Here is a 21,385-nt window from a genome sequence, read left to right on the forward strand (position 1 = left end):
TGTGTAGAAGGGGCGGGGCGTGCTTCACGAATAACTAAATTTTGTACCCTCGGGACAAATGCGTTGAAGCTTGGACTGGGGGCCCTAATGGTATCCCGATCTGGAACAAAATCACCAGCTCCGCGGTTCCCGACACCCTCCACATTATTCGAACTGGACGAGCTTCCACCAATGTCCTGAAGATTCAGACAAAGCTCCAATGAATAGATGCTTCCTATGCTGCGATGATAAGAAAACATCATCGACACATGCTGATCAGCTTTTATCTGCATTTTTTGATAGGAAAACGAGTTGGCCACCGCAACCGGCATTCTGTAGGTCAGCTTCGTAATTTCTTTTTTCCCAACCATTCCGGTGTGCATCAGAATCAGATTCTTCAAATCCTGCAACGATGTTTGTGGTGGAATCATTATCCACAGCGGATCGTCGCAAACGAATGTAATACCTTCTGCCGTGTGAGAAATTTCTCCATTAGGATATATAATCACGTAAACATTTTCCCCCGCCATACAAATCTCAGATTCAAATTCACTACCTAAAAATTATAAAGAAAGAAAGAGGGTGCAGAGGTTGAGGGGAAGCTTGGAGTGTGAGACGAGAGTGATAATGTTTTCTCTCGTTGCTGATCCACGAGCGTTTATATAGTCAAATTCTGTTGCCAATTCGTGGCCGGTACGCCTGAAGTGCAGCATTTCGTGCTCGCCCTCCGCGCAATACCCATTTTGTGGGCGCCAGCCACAAAATGGCAGCTTTCCCATTTCGTGGACGGCGCACCTGAGATGGCCTCTCCTGCTGCTCTGCCCCATTTCGTGGTCGCCTGCTGCGAATTGGAGTGTAAATCCATTTCGTGGCCGGTGGCAGTGAGTTGGGCATGCGTATTTCAGTGAATAAATCCAGCCATGCGTATTCCTGGAATTAATGTTTCTGCATTGCTTATTTATATAAAAAAGCCTATAAATCTTCTTTTCTTTACCCTTTTTTTTTGACGAAATATTATGATTGTCATGTCGGCGGCGTCGGTGGATACTGATTTCTAGGGACGAAAAAAAAATAAGAAAAGGAAAAGAGATTTAATATAAATAATATTTATGTGTTATGCAGCTATATTTTATATTCTATTATGATGTGTTATATTATAATATGGAGCTGTAAATCTGTAACATTGTTTGAGCTAATACGCAGAAAACATGTTATTTTAACTCGAACCAGCTTTTGTAGGGAAGAAGAACACGTGGTGAGTCCCATCAACACACAGGTTGCGTGTTACTATCAGTGGAAGCAGCTTTTTTAGCAAAGCAGGATGCATGGCGAGCTACTACCAACATAAAGAATGTCTATTGCAGCAGGTGGCGTAAAAATTCTTTCGCTATTTCAGAGAATCTATGCAGCTTTTTAGAGATTTTCTTTTCTTTTTGACCAACACGCTGTATGTATATTGTTAATATGTCTGTATGCAGGAAGCATGCCTACTCTGAGAACGCGCGATGCAAAAGAATTTGGTTTTATAAATCTCCCACCCAAACTTCCCTCTTCTCTCAAATGAGTTGATTAATATTTAGAAGAGAGTTGAGAGAGTGAATAGAGTTCAGAGAGTGTAGAGAGTGAAGAGAACTTTCAGTGTTTTATTGAGAATATTTAGCGTATTTAGTGTAAAATTTATACATTAAAAATTATAAACGCATGTTTAGTAAAAATGGTACGTGATTATATGTCGGCGATAAAGAATATTATAAATAATTTGGGACAACATAATTATGTAAGTATATTATTTTTACTAATTTAAAGTTTATTATTTGATTAATATCTTAAATGCAATTATTTTAGTTAATATTATTGTTAGCAATATTAGTATAGTTAGTCATTTATTTTCATTTTTTTTAGGATTTTTTGTGATGATAATATTGTTATTATTTTTTTTTTATTTTTTTTTATTATTTTTTTATTTTTTGTTATTATGTTATTAATTATTATTAAATATATTTTTGGACATGCTCTAATTTTTTATTTTTTGTTATAATATAATATTTTATATTCGTTTTAACTATTAAAATTAATAAATAATATAATTATAAATAAAAAATTTTCCGAGTTTTCTGTAGTAGTTTTGTTATTTTCTGTTTTAACATTATTATGTTATTTTAGTTTTTGATTATTAAAATTAATAAATAATATAAATATTAATAAAACATTTCGAATTTTCTGCAATTATTTTTATTTTATTTTTTGTTACAATATTATTATTTTATTCTAATTTGTGTTTAGTAAAAGTAATAAATAATATAAATATAAAAAATATTCTTTTGAAATTTTTATAATTATTTTTTAGTTTTAATATTATTTTTATTTTATTTTAATTTTTAATTATTAAAATTAATAAATAATATAAACATTAATAAAAATTTTGAATTTTCTGAAATTAGTTTTTATTTTATTTCCTATTACAATATTGTTATTTTATTCTATTAGTATTTATTAACATTATTAAATAATATAAATATAAAAAGGAATTATTTTTTATTTTCTATTTTAATATTATTTTTATTTTATTCTAATTTTTAATTATTAAAATTAATAAATAATTAAAATAATAATAATAAATTCGAGTTTTTTGTAATTATCTTTTGTTTTATTTTCTATTACAATATTATTATTATTTTATTCTAATTAGTATTTATTAAAATTATTAAATAACATAAATATAAAAAAATATTTTTCTAAATGTTATATAATTATTTTTAGGATCTGTTTTAATATTATGACTTTATTTTCAGTTGTATTTATAAAAATTAATAAATAATACTTTTGTAATTTTTTTCTATTCGAATATTATTAATTTATTTTATTTTATAATTATTATAATTATTAAATAATATAAAATTAATATTATTAATTTTTTATATCGTGGTTGTATCTGGCTAACAAGAACTTTTTGTTCCATAAACTTGATCCACTTGAAATGTGGCATCCGATAGTTGATCAGGCTTTACGAACAAGAAGATTCTACCAGATCTCAAGAATTAATTCTAAATCGAAAAGGACATTTCTAAAGTTGAGAAGGGAAGCAGTGGCAAGAGGAAAGAGGGTAGTTGGTGAAGAAGGAGAAGAAAAGATTCTAACCCATAACATGGAGGGTGAAGCACATAACCACCAAGAGGAGGTTGTAGGCAATCATGCTCCCCTACAAGAAAGGAGAGTACTAGGCTCTTATATCAATCCCAATCCTGGGAATCGTAGGAGCAGCATCTTGAGACCCACCATTCATGCCAACAACTTCGAGCTCAAACCACAACTAATCACTCTTGTTCAAAACAGTTGTTCATTTGGAGGAAATGCTCCAGAAGATCCAAACCAACACTTATCTACCTTTTTTAAAATCTGTGATACTGTGAAGGCTAATGGTATTCACCCTGACACTTATAAGCTGCTTTTGTTCCCCTTTTTTCTCAGAGACAAAGCATATAAGTGGCTTGAATCCTTCCCAAGGAAGAGTTTAAAAACTTGGGAAGAGGTGGTGAATAAGTTTTTGGCTAAATTCTACCCTCCCCAAAGAATCATCAAGTTGAGAACTGAGGTACAAACATTCAGACAACAAGATGGGGAGACTCTCTATGAAGCATGGGAGAGATACAAAGAGTTGACAAAAATGTGCTATCCGGACATGTTCAATGAATAGGTACAGCTGCACATTTTCTATGAAAGATTGTCCCAAGAGACAAAAAAAGCCTTAGATCACTCTTCAGGAGGTTCCCTTAATACCAAGAAGACAATTGAAGAGGTCATAGACATAGAAACGGTGGCCAATAATGAGTATTTCTATGCCTCCGATAGAAACCCAAGAAGGAAAATAATGGAGCTAAACCATAGGGATGCTTTATTGGCTCAAAACAAGGTGATCATAGCTCAACTAGCAGCTCTAACCAAGCGAATGGAGAAGAATCAAGTTTCAGCCATCAATGCTCAAGCACTTATGCAAGAAGGAGATAGCCCAAAAGTTGAATGTGAGTGAGAGCAGGCCAACTATGTGAATAATTCATCTAGACAACCATATGATCCTAATGGTAAAACCTACAACCCAGGTTAGAAGAACCACCCAAATTTTGGATGAAAAAACCAACAAAACCATACCCAAGACCACAAACCATACCACTCTACCCAGTACAATAACCCCAGCCATCAATCTAACAATCATAGATCCCACCACAACTCTCATAATGCCCCCTATCACTCCAACCAACAATAACACAGCAACCATTCTCAAAATGTATCATCCCTAACCTCACAACCATGTGATGACAGTGACAATTTTACAAGATTGGAAGCCATGATGGCACGGTTAACAGGGGATATTGATACTGTTGTAAAGAGACAAGTACAAGCTGAAAAAAAGATAGATGCAATTCAAGAGGAGGTCAGATCTAACATAAAGAACTAAGGGGCAACAATCACAAAACTGGAATCACATATGGATACCTATCCAAGTAGATACCAATGCCTAAAAATACATTTCCCAACGATATCATGACCAATCCAAGAAAGGAATGCAAGGCCATCACACAAAGAAGTGGGAAGGTGGTGAATGAGACACCTTCAAGCCACAACTTGCAAGAATAAGAGACTGCAAGTGACTCAGAAATCAAGAAGGAAGAAGAGATACATACTCCAACCCCACCTAAGCAAGTCTTGAAGTCCTATGTGCCAAAAGTACCCTATCCACAAAGGCTGAGAAAAGATAGGAAAGACAGCCAGTTTTCTAGGTTCTTAGAGATCTTTAAGAGTCTTCAAATCAACATACCTTTTGCTAAGGCACTAGAGCAAATGCCACTGCCAAGTTTCTAAAAGAGCTCATGACTAAGAAAAGAAACTAGGGAAAAAAGGAAACTATGGTGCTCACGGAAAAAAGTAGTGCCATCATACAAAAGAAGCTTTCCCAAAAGATGAAAGATCCTGGGAGCTTTCAAATCCCCTGCATCATAGGGGATATTAACATTGAGAAAGTATTGTGTGATCTGGGAGCTAGCATCAACCTTATGTCCTTGGCCATGATGAAGAGAATGAGAATTGAAGAGGCCAAACCAACAAGAATGGCACTTCAATTAGCTGATAGGACATTCAAGTTTCTTCATGGAGCAGTGGAGGACTTGTTGGTTAAGGTGGGAGAGTTCATCTTCCCAGCTAATTTTGTAGTGCTTGACATGGAGGAAGAGGCTAATGCATCAATCATACTAGGAAGACCATTCTTGGCAACAGCTGGGGCTATAATTGATGTACAAAAGAGAGAGTTGGTCCTAAGACTGCATGAGAAAAAGATGGTGTTCAATGTTTTCAATATAACTAACATTGGTCCTAAGGTGAACAATATAACTAATAACATGTGTGAAGTGTAGAATGCTAAAATAGTGCAATATAAAAAAAAGTCAATTTTGACTATGTATGAAAAATTACAGTGCTACATAATGAGAAAGATGGCAATGCATAAAAAGAAGTTAGAATTTCACATTGGATCCTTTGCTCTAGTACAACATAAAAGATTAAATGACTCCATCAAGCCTAAAAGTCATAAATGGAGAACTATTTGAGCTGGTGATTCACAGAGAGTTCTATTTGAGGTTCATTGCCAAAATCATAAGGTAGTTGTTAATTTACAGAAGAGGACATGCACATGCAATATTTGGCAACTGACTAGTAAGAATTTTTTAAGCACATTTATTTGATTTTTTAATAATATTTTCAATCTATTTAATAATAAAATTTTTCAAAATATTTTTTTATATTTATTGTGAGATTTTAAATAATATTTTTTTTCTATTTTATATTATGTACAAGCATGCCTTGTAAACATGAAGTTGCTGCAATGGCTAAAATAGGCCTTAAAGCTGAGGACTTTGTCCATAAATGGCTAACCATGGATGTCATCACGACAACATATGCAAACTGCATTAAGCTTGTTAATGGTAAAAAGTACTGAATACCTACTGAAGCTCTAAGACTACTGCCTCCCACAATCAAGAGAGCTACTCACAGGTCAAAGCTAAAGAAAAGAGCTGACCCAATCGAGAGAGAGTTGAACACAACCAAAGTGAAGAAAATATTTATTGCTACTTGCTCTAAATGTGGACAAAAAGGCCATTACTACAAAACATGCACAAATGCACCCCAAGATCCTAACTAAAAGCCAATGATAAAAAAAGAAAAAAGAGCACAAAAGGGCACAACAAACTAAAACTCATCCATCACTCAAGCAACAAACACTGATTAGGTACTATTTAAAAATTTATATGTCTTTATTATGTTTGTATGAGGGTTTAATTGTACATTTTTTTTTTCATATTGAGTAGGTCCAAAAAGATGACAGCAACACTCAAGTCAATGATAACCCAACAGGTGGTGGGACAGTCTCAAATTTTGTGGTGAGTTTAACCCGTAAGAGCATTTCTTAAAGGTAGCTGTGTTGATTGCTGTTTGTAACTCATTATTTTGTTACAGACCAAGGCAAGAAAAGCTAAGAAAAAACTTCTTAAATTGTCTACAAGACCTAAAATAGTAGCCCAAGCTTAGAGTAAAGAAATTCCATTATCACAATCTGCATCCCAGGTTGAGGAGGTAGTATATTCATTATTTTAGTTATTAAAGAATTAATACTCTATACAGATCAATTAGGTTGACACACTATTTTGTCAATTTTCACCACTTGTAACAAGTTGCACCATATAATTCCAACAACAATCCTATAACATTCAGAGAAAAGCAACAAATTATTCAGCCTATAGTTCCATGTTATGTACCTTCATCTATACCAGCTTCAGGACCAACTTTATGGTTCAAATCTCAGCCCTCACAAGTCACAAGCTCAACAATCTGGGCCTCACCTCACAGAATCAATATACTGGGCTAGTAGTTGGTATAACATCTCCAAGAATCATAAGAAACATAATATCTACCGAGACGATGGCTACTGCAAGTTCAACAACTGCATCTAGGCTTCTAAAATTTGTGCCAACACTAGATTTTAGGCCTCCGAAAAAGCTGTGATAATGATATAGGAATGAAAAAAGTGTGTTTTTATTCTTTTGGTATTTTTGCTACTTATTTTAGATTTTTGGCTGCTTATTTACCTTCTTCAAAACTATATTTAAGTCTTTTGATTTATGAATAAATGTTTGAGTCTTTTAGTTTAGGGACACGTATTTTAGTCTTTTGATTTAGTACCATGTTACTGTCTATGCAATGTTATCTAAACTATGAACCTATAGATTGTTTGTGCAATATTAGCATGAGTATAATATGAACTTCTATGCTTTATTTGATATTAGTGAACCTATGGATTGCTACACAACTAGCAGATTATGTTTATAAATATTTCTGCACAATTAACTCATAGAATAAACTATTAAAAAAGATCACAAGAAGTCATTTTCATTTATCTTTAATAGTGTTTAGATATATGATTTCATTCCAAATTATAAACAACCCTAATTAACTAAAGTTAGGATATCAATTTTTTTACAAAGTTGACCTGAACAAGCAGGCAATCACAACTCCACCAAAAAATACAAAAAACTACATTCAAAATTCAGACATGTACTTCCACCCATTTTTAATCTATCTTCTCCAATTCATTCTCTAATCTAATCAACCTATCTTCTAGCTCTTTCACTTTGTCATTCACTGTATCACTTTGTCCTTCAAACGGATTCTACTTTTGCAACAATATCTCCTTTGATATTGTCTTCCCAGCATACTCATTAAATGAAGCAACATATCATCTAGTTACGCAAAGAATGAGCAATGAACTTCTGTAGTGTACAATATGAATTAAATTTGTGAAACTAACAGTGAGTACAAAATTAAACTTGGACATTATTAAACCTATCTGGAATCAACACATTATTAAACCTAAGATACCTTGAAATAAGGATAACGAAAGAATAATCTATTTGGATTGTTTTTAGTTCTAGACATAAATAGAATAGCATGAGACCGCAATAGCACTTTGGGGAGAACTATCTCTTCTTTCTCCGAATCCCAATGCTCTTACTTGAATTCATGTTGCAATTCAAATTATCACCTCTAATTCTCAAGTTCATCTTGTCCTAGGATTTGTCTTCAATTTTGTAGATCAGAGAGTAGGGAGAGGCTTAGGGTGCAATCACCCACCAAAATTAGATTTTATTTCTGGGCAGATCTAGAAACGACGTCGTTTTTGGAGAATGGAGGGAGACAAATTGATCCCTATCCATTCTCTCTAAGCCAACGTGACACTTAATTCTGAGTAATCCTTCACATCAGCATTGGTAAATGTTACGTAAAATTTTTCTGTCAATTTTGATGAGGGATTATAATGGAGAAACTGTCTTGGCTCACTTTTGTCATAGACAAGGACCGAATCGAGTTAAATTTATTAACAGAAGTCGCCTTTGACCTATTTTAAAATAGATAAAAATCGAATTAAGTATTTACTTTTTAGTTTATATTGATCAATATCATTACAGTCATTATTGACTACATCCACAAACATATAATGTTACTATGCATGCTGACATTATAATTGCTTCTAAAAATATCAATATCTTCAAAAATTAACAATATTTTTAGTAAGTTGATTGATCCCTATAGCTAAAGAGTAAACATCATATTGGAATTTTCATATAATATCAATTTAATTATACTAAACTCATAAATATTACAACTAACCAAATTTAACGTCATCATTAGTACCCTTGGAGGATAATCTTATCCATATTTAGATTTCAAGTCTTAAACTAACATTAGGAGACTATTTATTTAAAATAGTATGTATAATTAAATCTTATCCATACTTAATTAGATTATATGGATATAATTTTTGCTACAAATTTTTTGCTATTAATAGAACACAGGGAAGCAGAAGGTTCGGGGAGTGGGTTAACGGGGAAGATTAAGCGGAACGGAAAAGAAGGGTTAAGAGTTAAAATATATATATATATATATTGTAATTTTTAAAAATCATGTATACAATAAAGTATATTTTTTATTCTTGAAATTTGATAAAAATTTTAAAAATATCTCTCTTTTATTAGAGAAGGCTACCGGATGCTAGACATTTTTTTTTTACCAAAAATAAGAAGACTCAAATCCGCGACCTCTTAATTAAGTATGGAAAGACTATGCTATTTGAGCTATAATTTATTGATTTTTTTTTACGAAAGATATGAGACTCAAACCCACAACCTCTTAATTGAGTATGGGGAGACTATGCCATTTGAGCTATTACTCATTGGAATTGAGTATGGGGAGATTATGCCATTTGAGCTATTACTCATTGGCAAAATTTGAAAAGATAGGAGACTCGAACCCACAACCTCTTAATTGAGTATGGAGAGTCTATGCCATTTGAACTATTACTCATTACTATAATTTATTGATTACTGAATGTTAGACTTAAAAAGTAAATTTTATAGTTTATTTATTGTTACATAATATATATTTAATGTTTGTTATTGTAAATTTGATTAAAATCTTCACAGATTTGGGTATAGTGACTTTTGAAATTTGATATTTTGCTGGAGCTAAATAAGTTTTTCTAATATAAGTTTAATTTGTAAGGTAAATTATAAAAATAGTATCTACAAGTGTATATTACTGACAAAAATAATTTTAAAAGATATAAAAATAGATGAATTCACTAAAATATTTATAAAATGACTAAAATAATCATATATTAACTATATATTTAGCTTTTTTGCAAATAATGTTAGAAAAATAAGATATTTTTATATTTAAAATTTTGTAATTTTATATTAAGTGATTTTTTATTTTTATTTTTTGTAAATGATCAAAATTTAAAAATTAAAAAAATTATATAGATCAAATTTTGATTTATTTTTTGTGTGCACTTTTTAAATAGTTATTCTCAAATATTTTAAAAAAAATTTGGATTAAATAGATAATGTTCATTAAATATAAAAGTTGTTTGTCACTTCAAAAAATATTATTATTTTTTTATTATATTCTTAAATTATTCGAAAATTTATTTATTGTATATCTTTTAAGATTATTTTGTGAATGATATAAAGTTTTAAAATTAATTTGATAACTTTCCTATAGATATCAATGTGCGAAATAACTAATATTTAAATTTTTAACTAATATTTTATATGTTAACGTTTTCGGCGTATAAACTTAAGATATAAGTAAAAATAGTTAAATTTTCATAACTATAAGGGACATATAATTTTATTACAGTGAAGAATAAAATCTTAATTTCATTATTGATTAAATATATACTTAATATGTATTACTATGTATTCAATTAAAACTTTTAAGAATGTCATTAAAACTTTGTTATATTAAGCTGAAATTTTGTAAAATTATTATAAAGAAGTCAACTCTCAACATAGATCATCGAGTAGTATTTTTTCACTTTTTATTAAACAAAGTCCAATTTTAAGAAAATAAAAATAAATTAGTCTTTAATTTTTTAAATATTATACATATTAAAATAAAACAATAATTTAGTCTATAATATTTTTGAGAAATTGAAAATTTAATCAATTATATTTAGAAAATAATTTTATAAATAAATTAATTTATTTAAAAAATTCTAGACATACTATACCAATTTATATATTTATTGTATTAGAATTGTTTGATGTTTAAAAAAATTTGATTAGATAGTTGTAATGAGAGAGAAAATTATTAAATAACACATATAATATTTAACCTAATATAAATAAATATAATTCATAAAATATTGAATTGAAATTGCCATTTCATTCAATTTAATACACTAGTTATAGTTATTTTATTATAATTTAATTATTTTGATTGAACCCCAATTAAACTAACTAACCTTAATAAAAAAGCTTACTTAGTTTAATTGTTATCTGTCCCTCTTCCTCTTCCTCTTCCTCTTCCTCACAACAATTGAAAAGTTACGGTGTATTTTCATTTCATTTTCTCTGCCGTCTTCTCCTTTTCTATTCGCACGAAGAAGAATCTATTGCAAGTTACTCACTTTTCTCGCACCACGAAGATTTATTCTTCTTTCGGTAAAAATTTGAAATTTCTCCTGTTTTATATTCAGATTCTCGTAAACTGCTTCTTTATATGTGTTTCAATGAAACCTATTGCTTTGATTTCATTTTCCCGTATTTTTCTAACACTTTTTTTTTTTGGTGGTTTTCTTCAGCAAAATGACGAGATGTTCCAAGTTGAGTTGCTTTATGAAGTTGTGAATTTGAAGGAAGAACAAAGGTGATTAATTTTTAACTGATGAAGCTTGCTTGTACTGTTACTTTATTGAAAGTTAGGGAGGGTTATAATAATGGAAGAAGGGTTATGTCAAAATTCATCAGATTCTGTTTATAAGTTAGGGATTGTAGATGTTAAACCCTTGCGTAGTTTGGCATCAGTATTCCCGGAATCTACGCTAGGTTCTACATCTGCCCATCCCCCATATGAATTTTCTCCATTTTTGCCCGTGGGTGTAAATCAAGAATCTCGAGCATCCCCTGCTCCGGCGTCGGCTCCGGCTCCTGCGCCTGCGCCAGTAAGGTCATTTAGGAGTTCAGTAGTTGAAGAAGCAGCCCCGCGTGGAGCTGATGGTGATGGGTCTTCATCAATGGAGGGGATTAGTGGTGCTGCTAATGACCGAAACCATCAGCACCAGATATGTGTGGAAGCAAACCACCTCCTGGTTCTATTCCAGCTCCGGTTCCATTAAGGTCCTTTAGGAGTCCTCTGGTTGAAGAAGAAACCCTGCACGGAGGAAATGGTGATGGTTCTTCGCCCGTGGATGGGCTCAATGGTGTTGTTAATGACCAAAATTGTATGGCACCACATATGCGTGGTTGCAAGTCATCTAACACATCCATACCGGCTCCAACTCCATTACGGGTCTATAGGAGCCCCCTAGTTGAAGAAGTAAACCTACGCGGACCTAATGTGGATGCTGGTTCATCATTTGAAGGGTTCAATGGTGTTGCTAATGCCCAAAAGCGTTCAGAACCAAATTCACAAGGCAACAAATCATCCCAAAAGAGGAGCAGGGTAAATCAAGATTCAGATTTTGTATTGTCTATGTCGATCAGTCTTAGTCTAGAAAAAAGGAGTGACGCGGACCGTGAGACAGTTAATTTTGTACTCATGACATTTGATGCTCTTCGAAGAAGGCTATTGCAACTTGAAGAAGCCAAGGAATTGAACACGACTGGTGTTATCAAGCGTGCAGATTTAGGAGCTAGCAATACTATGACACTCAGGGGTTCGAACGAACCTGAGAAGGAGAATAGGAGTAGTGCCTGGGATTGAGATTGGTGACATTTTCTACCTACGAATGGAGTTATGTCTCGTGGGCTTACATGGACAGACAATGAGCGGAATCGACTATGCGACTATGAAATGTGAATCTCAGGAGGAACCTTTGGCTCTAAGCATTGTTTCGTCTGGAGAATATGATGATGATACAGAGGATAATGATATTTTGGTATATAGTGGTCAGGGTGACTTCCACAAGAAAGATAAGAATGCAACTGATCAGAAGCTTCAAAGGGGTAATCTTGCTTTGGATAGAAGTTCACAACGGCATAATGAAGTAAGAGTCATCCGTGGACTGAAAGATGCTACTAACAAAAGCACAAAAATATATGTTTATGATGGTTTGTATAAAATCCAAGATTCTTGGATAGAAAAGGGGAAGTCTGGTGGTGGCATTTTTAAGTATAAGTTTGTAAGATTGCCTGAACAGCCCAGTGCTTTTGCTGTTTGGAAATCAGTTCAGAAATGGAAAGAAGGCACCCTTTCAAGGAGTGGTCTTATTATTAAAGATCTCTCTTCAGGAATCGAGAGTATTCCTGTATCACTTGTCAATGAGGTTGATAATGCAAAGGGTCCTGGTTTCTTCACTTATGTTCATTCTCTCAAAAACCCAAAACCATTTGGTTCAATTATGTCTTCTGATGGATGCAATTGTAACAAAGCATGTGTCCCGGGAGATTTGAGTTGCTCTTGCATTCAGAGAAATGTTGGTGATTTTCCATATATTGCAAATGGTTTTCGAGTAAGTCGGAAGCCACTGGTTCATGAATGTGGTGAATTATGTCTTCCGAATTGCAAAAATCGAGTGTACCAGTCTGGTTTAAAGCATTACATGGAAGTGTTCAAAACGATGGATCGAGGGTGGGGTCTTCGATCATTGGATCCTATTCGTGCTGGTACTTTTATTTGTGAGTATGCAGGAGAAGTTGTTGACAGAGCCAAGTTAAGTGTGAACGGGAGGGAAGGAGATAATGAGTACATATTTGATACAAGCCGTATTTTTAAACCTTTCAAGTGGAACTATGAACCTAGCTTACTGGAAGACGGGGCTTCAAGTGATGGCAATGAAGATTATGATATACAATCCCATCTAATTATAAGTGCCAAAGATGTTGGGAACGTGGCTAGATTCATGAATCATAGTTTTTCTTCCTCTTTCTTTTCACTTTCTCTCTCAGCAGTTACAGCTTCAAACTTATGTTGTTGCTTGGTTGGTTAGAGACAGAGAAGTGATGGTTATTAAGAGCTTCCTGAACGAGGTTCTCGAGTTCTTCAGTGAATTAAATTTTTGAATTGATGGGTTCTTTGTCAAATCTGTAAATTTGGGACAATTAGAGTTTAGGAGAATTTTTCAATCTGTAATTCGTTGGACTAGGGTTTTGAAAAATTTTTCAGGCTTAGGACAATTTTTCAGGGTTCTAGAAAGTGAGAGGGTGCGTTAGGGAGGGAGATTTGAGAAAATTAGAATAAATTTGAAGTGATTTGGCGAATTTTCACCTATTGTTGTTTAAATTTAATTATTGATTATATCTAAATAATTAGTTTAAAGATGCTGCCATCTCAGCAAAATATATTGGTTAGTTCAGCAGTATTTTCGTCTGAGATGTGCTTTGGCAAGCTTGAGGGCACGCTTGTCAAATTTTAAAATCATTCAGGGACTATTTTATTAATAACAAAAGTCATGTACTATTTTGTCAGCATCAGAATCTTTTAGGTATCAATTTGGTATTTACCTCTTAATAAAATTCTCTATTTTTGATAAAAAAAAAGCATAGATATAAATTTAAGATAAGACATAGAAAATATTAATTTTAATTTTTTGATAAATTATAATAAAGAAAAGTCTAGGGGCCAGCAACTTTGTTAAATTTTGGCCAGCATGTAACCAGCAAAGAAAAGTGAGTTATTGGATGAAATCTTACACCAATCTCATACCATTAAAACCATCTTGATGGCTATTTGATGGCTATAAATCACAAAAATTGCTGCCCCTAGCATTCCTCTTATAATAATATGTTGATTTTTTTTATATTGAAATATTTTTCAAGTTTTTATTTAATTTCATTTTATATATAAATTACATAATTCAGTTGATTGAATTTAAATATTTCCATGCATTGCACAGTCTGTTCTAAAACCCTAAACCCCACAAAACCCTTCTCCCCATCGTCCTCGATCATAATTCGGAAGGTAGTTCCTCATCTTCTGCTATTGTTTCTTACAAAAATTATTCGATCTTGAAATGCAGTTTTGCTCGCTTCCTTTCTCAATCACCGACATTTTTTTTTCCATTTCTACTATATTCAGAAATTTTGCAAAAAGAAACAAGCATTTCTCCTTTTCAATCTCTATACATTGGTTTCCTCATTAACTTGATTGATTGCATTTGATCATTACAATATCTTGCCTTTGAATTGTTTCTCTGCGTGTGTTTTGATATGATACCATTTGAATAATCGCATATTTCAGGGGTGAAATTCAGCTGGTGACTGAGCTTTGTTTTCTGTTGTGCGAGGGAAAATGAATCTGAAGAACATGAAGGTTCCGAACGTTCCCGGAGGTGCTGGTGGTGGCGCAGCGTCGGCGCTGTTGAAGCTGAGTGTCATCGGTGGGATTGGTTTGTATGCTGCTGCCAACAGTCTCTACAATGTTGAGGGAGGACACCGAGCTATTGTTTTCAACCGTTTGATTGGTGTCAAAGACAAGGTCTCTTTTAGTAAATGTTTTCGTGTTTGTGGTATGATTGTTGGGAAGGAAAAAAGGGGAGGAAATCTTCATGGATGAGAAAATTTTCATGAATATCCGTGCCATTTAATTATCTTTGCAGTGCTTTTGATGTTGTTGTGATTGCTCGTATAAGATTTTTGCTCTTCTTTGATCATAGGTTGTTATCTTTCAAGGGATCTAGTTAGTTGTCAGTTTGGAAGTGTTATCAATAGCAATTGCAAAACAATTGTGTTCCCTTTATGTTTTAAAAAATATGATGTAATCTGTAATCTGCAGGTCTATCCGGAAGGGACACACTTCGTTGTTCCATGGTTTGAGAGGCCTGTCATATATGATGTTCGTGCACGACCGCATCTAGTTGAGAGTACCTCAGGAAGTCGTGATCTCCAGATGGTAAATATACTTTTTGCTAAGAGTAGTTTTTATTTTTTTCATGATGATTCTATTTCATAATGCTCTGCATAAAGTGGATATGCTATATAACCTTAACAACTTTAGAACCTAACAGGTGTTCCTTAAATGCCTTTCAAAATTGGAATGTAGACCAAGTCTATCACCTTGCATATTTTGTTTTAAAATGATTTCATTTTGAATTTGCGAGCCGCTTTAAGTTTGAATATCTTTTGGCAGACACATTAGTATTCGATTTTCAAAGCTTCAATTCTCCTTGTCAACTCAACTATCTGCATGATGTTTTTATTTGTATTCTTCGTGCTGTGTTTTTTAGCTATCTAGATTGTTCAATGATATTGTGTTTTGAGAAAATTATCATGAAACAGTTCATATTTTTAATTATTCAACCTTGTGAAATGTTTACCTTATTAAAATTACACAAATGTCATACAGGTGAAAATTGGGCTTCGAGTCCTTACTCGTCCTTTGCCAAGTGAGTTACCTACAATTTATCGGACCCTTGGTGAGAACTTCAATGAAAGGGTTTTACCTTCAATTATACATGAAACTTTGAAAGCTGTTGTCGCCCAATACAATGCCAGCCAGCTTATTACTCAGCGCGAGGTAATCAGTAATCCTTGCGTATATAATGTTTCTGAAAGGTTGTGTATGAACATGTATGAAAAAACTCAACCATTTCAACGAAGTTTCTAGTTGCTGAGATGTCTTTTATAGAATTGCAGTTTCAAATGGTTAAAATAATTTTTTGGTTTGTATTATTGTTATGGTAAGCACAATGGGTACATCCAAGTGAATTAATTCTGCTGAACTAAGTTATCATTACCATTTACGCACTACCAAAGTGCGTTTTGTGTAACTATCCACATGAGGAGATTTACTGTGTTAACTAGGGGAATTGCTTTGGTTGTTTTGTACATATCCCTTCTAGTTTCTTGCATTCCATGCATTGCTTTCCTTGTCAAGTTGAAAGGTCCAGTTCTAACATGAGGGAAGTATGTTTTAATTTTAATTGACTTATTATTTGTAGGCTGTTAGTAGGGAAATCCGGAAGGTTCTGACTGAGAGGGCTGTTAACTTCAATATCGCCCTTGATGATGTGTCAATTACCACTCTAACGTTTGGCAAGGAATTTACTGCTGCAATTGAAGCCAAACAGGTGGCTGCACAAGAAGCTGAGAGGGCTAAATTTGTTGTGGAGAAAGCTGAACAAGACAAGAGAAGTGTCGTAATTAGAGCACAGGTGAGAATAAATTATGAATTCATATTTATCATTACGAACTAGTGCATAGTACAAATTGCTGCATTTATTTCTTGTTTCCTTTTACAATGCACCGGCTTATGTACATGCTAGTGGTGTTACTTGCTGGTTAGACTATTACAACTTCATTTTCATTAGTTCTTGTTCTGTAAATCCAACCTGAAAAACTCACTGAAAAACATTGGTCTGGATGCCGAGTTCTGTTTTTTTATTTTGGGTGAATATGTTGGGTTATTTCATTAAACCACTGCTAATTAATCTTGCTTTCGTAATATTTAGTTTCTCCTGATCTTCGTTACACCTCCTTTACTCAACAGGGAGAAGCAAAAAGTGCCCAACTTATTGGACAAGCTATTGCCAACAATCCAGCTTTTATCACACTGAGGAAGATCGAAGCCGCAAGAGAGATTGCGAATACCGTATCCAACGCAGCAAACAAGGTTTACCTGAACTCAGATGATCTGTTGCTGAATCTTCAGGAGATGAAGTTGGAGCCAAGCAAGAAGTGATTTGCTGAACTTGTTTGTGATGATCGTTTTCATTCTCTCATTAGAAAGTACGAAACCTATTCAATTTCATGATGTATATGTTGTGAGTAGTCTTTACAAAATAACTAGATAGTTGAATGGTAACCTTTTTCAAACTTTAGCCAAAGGATTATTTGAGATCCAAATGATCCGGATTACATAAAATGATGATTAATTGATTATGATTATTCCCCGAGGGATTTAAATCTGAAATAACTTCCAAAACTTTAAACAGCCAGCAGCATGGCCTTTGCTATGAAATAGTAAGAATCAAAGGAATAAAAATAATATTGAGAATAATTTTCTTGTGAATATTCTGTTTTGGATCATTAGCTGTTATTTTCGTAAGAGGAATTGCTAGCCAAAATTAAAAAAAAAAAAAAAGAAGTGTCTAATATTGAATACTACTTGGTGTAAAACAAAGTCAACTAATTGGATATTGAGCACTTTGAGAAGTTTATAAATTCAATTACAAATTCTAGTTTGTACTTAGAAACTGCTCACTCCCATCTAAATTATAGTTCCAAACCCAAAAAGAAAAAAAAAAAAAAAACAAAATAAATAAATAAATAAATAAATAAATAAATAAATAAATAAATAAAAATGACAATCATGTATACATGTTTTTGTAATGTATTAAAGACTGTTAGGTACCAGACAAATGACACAGCAAAATATAGAGATGAAAAATTAGAAATTTGTATAAAATATGGAAACAATTGAATAATTTTTTTTGAGAATTACAACTTCTCTTTATCACATCACAAGGAGACTACAATAATACTCTCTCTTACAAAAGGAGAACACACTTCTCTCTACATATATAGGAGAAAACTACTCGAAGAAATATTATGTTATTCTATCTGGATGACTTGATTGAAATGAATTAAAAAAAAACTCAATTTATAGGTGAGTCTCTTTAATATGAACCATTCGTCAATTAAAGGTATATAATTCTTCTCTTTTTCAACCATTAAAATTCTAAGGTTATAAACTAAGATTGTTTATTACCTTTCATTTTATTTAGTTATTATTTATTTATTTATTTTCTAAAATTAGCTTTACTAATTTTCACAATCTCCCACTTAAAGCTAATTTTGATAAATTTTCAAATTTCATGTTGTTCATGTATTCTATAGGCCGTATGAGGATCTACACCATTCAAACTTTTCTATGTTGATTGGTTTTGTCATGGCATCTGCTAGGTTATCTTTAGTGTGAATCTTCTGCATATCAACACTTCCTTCTTCTACTACTTCCCGAACAAAGTGATATTGTACTCCAATGTGTTTTGTTCTTGAATGAAAGACAGGATTTCTTGCAATGTGCAAGGCACTCTGACTGTCACAATACACAGAAATCTTCTGTTGTTTGTGCCCGAGTTCTTCTATTAACCTTTTGATCCAAATAGCTTCCTTGCATGCTTGTGTAGCTGCCATGTATTCAGCTTCTGTAGTAGATAAAGCTACAACAGTCTGTAATTTAGATACTAGCTCACAGCTCCTCCTGCAAGTGTAAACACATAGCCTGTAGTAGATTTTCGTTTATCAAGATCACCTGCAAAGTCTGAGTCGACATATCCATTGATAATGAATTCCGATCCTCCAAAACATAATGCAACATTCGAGGTCCCTTTGATGTATCTCAAGATCCTCTTAACAACATTCCAATGCTCTTTACCCGGATCTGCCATAAATCGACTTACCACCGCAACTGCTTGAGCAATATCTGGCCTTATACAGATCATGGCATACATAAGGCTTCCCACTACTGATGCATACGGTACTCGAGACATTTCCATCCTCTCTGCTTCACTACTAGGGAACATACTTGAGGATAATTTAAAATTCATAGGAAGTGGGGTTGAAATTGGCTTACATTCTTGCATGTTGAAGCGTTGCAAGATCTTCTTCAAATAATTCTTTTGCGATAGCCAAATCTTCCTATCTTTTTTTGTCTCGGTGAATTTGCATCCGTAAAATCTTGTTTGCTGGTCCCAAGTCTTTTATATTAAACTCCCTAGCCAACTGTGCCTTCAATTCTTGGATTTGATCTTTGTTGGGACCTACCACCAACATGTCATCCACATACAACAGCAGAATGATGAAATAATTATCACTAGACCTCTTGTAATAAGTACAATGATCTGAACTAAGTCTGTTGTATCCAAGGCTAATAAGGAAATAATCAAATCTCTTATACCAACACCTTGGCGCCTGCTTTAGACCGTACAGAGATTTAGTTAACCTGCAAACCAAGTTTTCTTTTCCTTGTTCTTCAAAACCTTTTGGTTGGAGCATATATATATATCTCTTCTTCAAGTTCTCCATGAAGAAAAGCAGTCTTTACATCTAATTGCTCTAGATATAAATCAAATACAGCACACATAGCCAAAACTACTCTAATAGTAGTTAGTCTTACCATTGGAGAAAATATTTCATTGAAGTCAACACCTTCTTTCTGAGCATATCCCTTGACAACCAATCTTGCACGATATCGTTCCACGTGATCATTACTATCTCGTTTGATCTTGTAAATCCATTTGTTACCAATGGCTTTCCGACCTGCTGGAAGTTCAACAAGTTTCCAGGTATAGTTTCTATGTAATGCCTCAATTTCTTCTTGCATTGCTGTCATCCACATAGAAGCGTCTGGATTTTGAATAGCCTCCATAAAATATGTTGGCTCTCCATCTTCTGTCAAAAGACAATATGCATCATGGTTTATCAAAACATAATTTGAGTGCCATGATGGTGTTCTTCTTTGTCGAGTGGATCGACGAACTTCTATGTCATTGGCCTTTGCTTCTTGTTCTTCGTGCTGTGGTTCTGCTTTAAAAAGATCACCTTCTCTGCATTTTTTATCTATTTGAACAGTGGTTATCTCTTTAACAGTGCTGTCATTTTCTTTTTCTTTTTGCAATTCATCTTCTACAAATATCACATCTCTACTGACAACTACCTTGTGGGCAGTGGGATCCCACAGGCGATACCCCTTAACTCTGTCAGCATAACCCAAGAATATACATTTTCTAGACTTTGGGTCCAACTTTGTTCTTTCCTGAGAATTGTACATCACGTACACAGGACAACCAAATATATGTAAAGAAGAATAATTAGGTGGCTTACCTTACCAATCTCCATTGGTGTCTTCAACCCAATTGCAGTTGATGGTGACCGATTTATAACATAACAGGCGGTTTTAACAGCTTCTGCCCAAAAAGACTTGGCTAAACCTACAGTTTGCAACATAGCTCGTGCTCTTTCTAGGAGAGTCCTATTCATTCGCTCTGCTACACCATTTTACTGAGGCGTATATGCAACTATGAATTGTCGTTGAATACTTGCTTGCTTGCAAAATGTTAGAAAATCACCATTGACATATTCTCCTCCATTATCTGTCCTTAAACACTTGATCTTCTTTCCAGATTCAAGTTCTAACTTTGCTTTGAACTCTTTGAACATCGCAAACACGTCTGACTTCTTCTTGATCGGCTACACCCATAGCCTCCTAGAGTAATCATCAATAAATGATAAAAGATATTTTGCTCCTCCTAGGGACATTTCCGGCGATTCCCACACATCAGAATGAATCAACTCCAATATGTGCTTGCTCAGAGCAGTTGATCTACCAAATGTCAATCTATGTTGTTTGCTTGTAACGCAGTGCTTACAAAACGGTAAGTTTACCGATTTGAGCCCGAAAATGAGATTACTTTCTACAAGAATCTTCAAGTCTCGTTCTGACATGTGGCCTAGTATGTAATGCCATATCATCGTCATTTCTTCTTGGCTTGTTGAAGAAACTGATGCCTCTGCCTCTTGCAAAGTATCTCCCACAAGTATGTATAGATTTACTGCAATCTTTTCTGCTTTTATTACCACAAGAGCTCCTTTAACAACTTTCAAGATCCCACCTTCAATATGGGTCTTGTAACCAAGTTCATCCAATTGCCCAATCGACAACAAATTCTTCTTCAAGCCTTTCACGTGTCTTACCCCTTGAAGTGAACGAATAGAACCATCAAACATTTTTATTTTGACAATACCCATTCCAACAATTTCTAAGGCATGATCGTTTTCCACAAACACCGATCCTTCCAAGACAGATCATATGTACAAAACCAATCATGATGAGGAGTCATATGCCATGTTGCTCCTAAATC

The 21,385-nt window shown here is 33.5% G+C and overlaps 1 protein-coding gene and 1 pseudogene across 2 annotated transcripts; both read left to right on the forward strand.

The window, feature by feature from the left end:
• Positions 1 to 10,787: 10,787 nt before the first annotated feature.
• On the forward strand, positions 10,788 to 17,433 carry LOC112782680 (prohibitin-1, mitochondrial). 2 transcript variants are annotated; one of them, XM_072229117.1, is made up of 8 exons: positions 10,788 to 11,027; positions 11,168 to 11,232; positions 14,420 to 14,484; positions 14,764 to 15,000; positions 15,298 to 15,414; positions 15,868 to 16,038; positions 16,463 to 16,675; positions 17,011 to 17,433. In XM_072229117.1, the coding sequence occupies exons 4-8, from the start codon at positions 14,815 to 14,817 to the stop codon at positions 17,200 to 17,202; spliced, it is 879 nt and encodes a 292-aa protein (XP_072085218.1). In that variant the 5' UTR covers positions 10,788 to 11,027; positions 11,168 to 11,232; positions 14,420 to 14,484; positions 14,764 to 14,814; the 3' UTR covers positions 17,203 to 17,433. The 2 variants fall into 2 exon arrangements, with proteins under 2 accessions (XP_072085218.1, XP_025680971.1); XM_025825186.3 differs by lacking the exon at positions 14,420 to 14,484.
• LOC112782679 (histone-lysine N-methyltransferase, H3 lysine-9 specific SUVH1-like) lies at positions 11,505 to 13,784 on the forward strand (annotated as a pseudogene).
• Positions 17,434 to 21,385: the final 3,952 nt, after the last annotated feature.

The sequence above is a fragment of the Arachis hypogaea genome, chromosome 20, assembly GCF_003086295.3.
Source record: "Arachis hypogaea cultivar Tifrunner chromosome 20, arahy.Tifrunner.gnm2.J5K5, whole genome shotgun sequence".
NCBI classification, from domain to species: domain Eukaryota; kingdom Viridiplantae; phylum Streptophyta; class Magnoliopsida; order Fabales; family Fabaceae; genus Arachis; species Arachis hypogaea.

What these genes read in the sequence shown, in the direction of transcription:
- LOC112782680 (XM_072229117.1), top strand. Translation starts at nt 14,815, where the DNA reads ATGAATCTGAAGAACATGAAGGTTCCGAACGTTCCCGGAGGTGCTGGT. An exon ending in TGATTGGTGTCAAAGACAAG is followed by an intron (nt 15,001 to 15,297) that starts GTCTCTTTTAGT and finishes TGTAATCTGCAG; the next exon opens with GTCTATCCGGAAGGGACACA. An exon ending in GTGTCGTAATTAGAGCACAG is followed by an intron (nt 16,676 to 17,010) that starts GTGAGAATAAAT and finishes TTTACTCAACAG; the next exon opens with GGAGAAGCAAAAAGTGCCCA.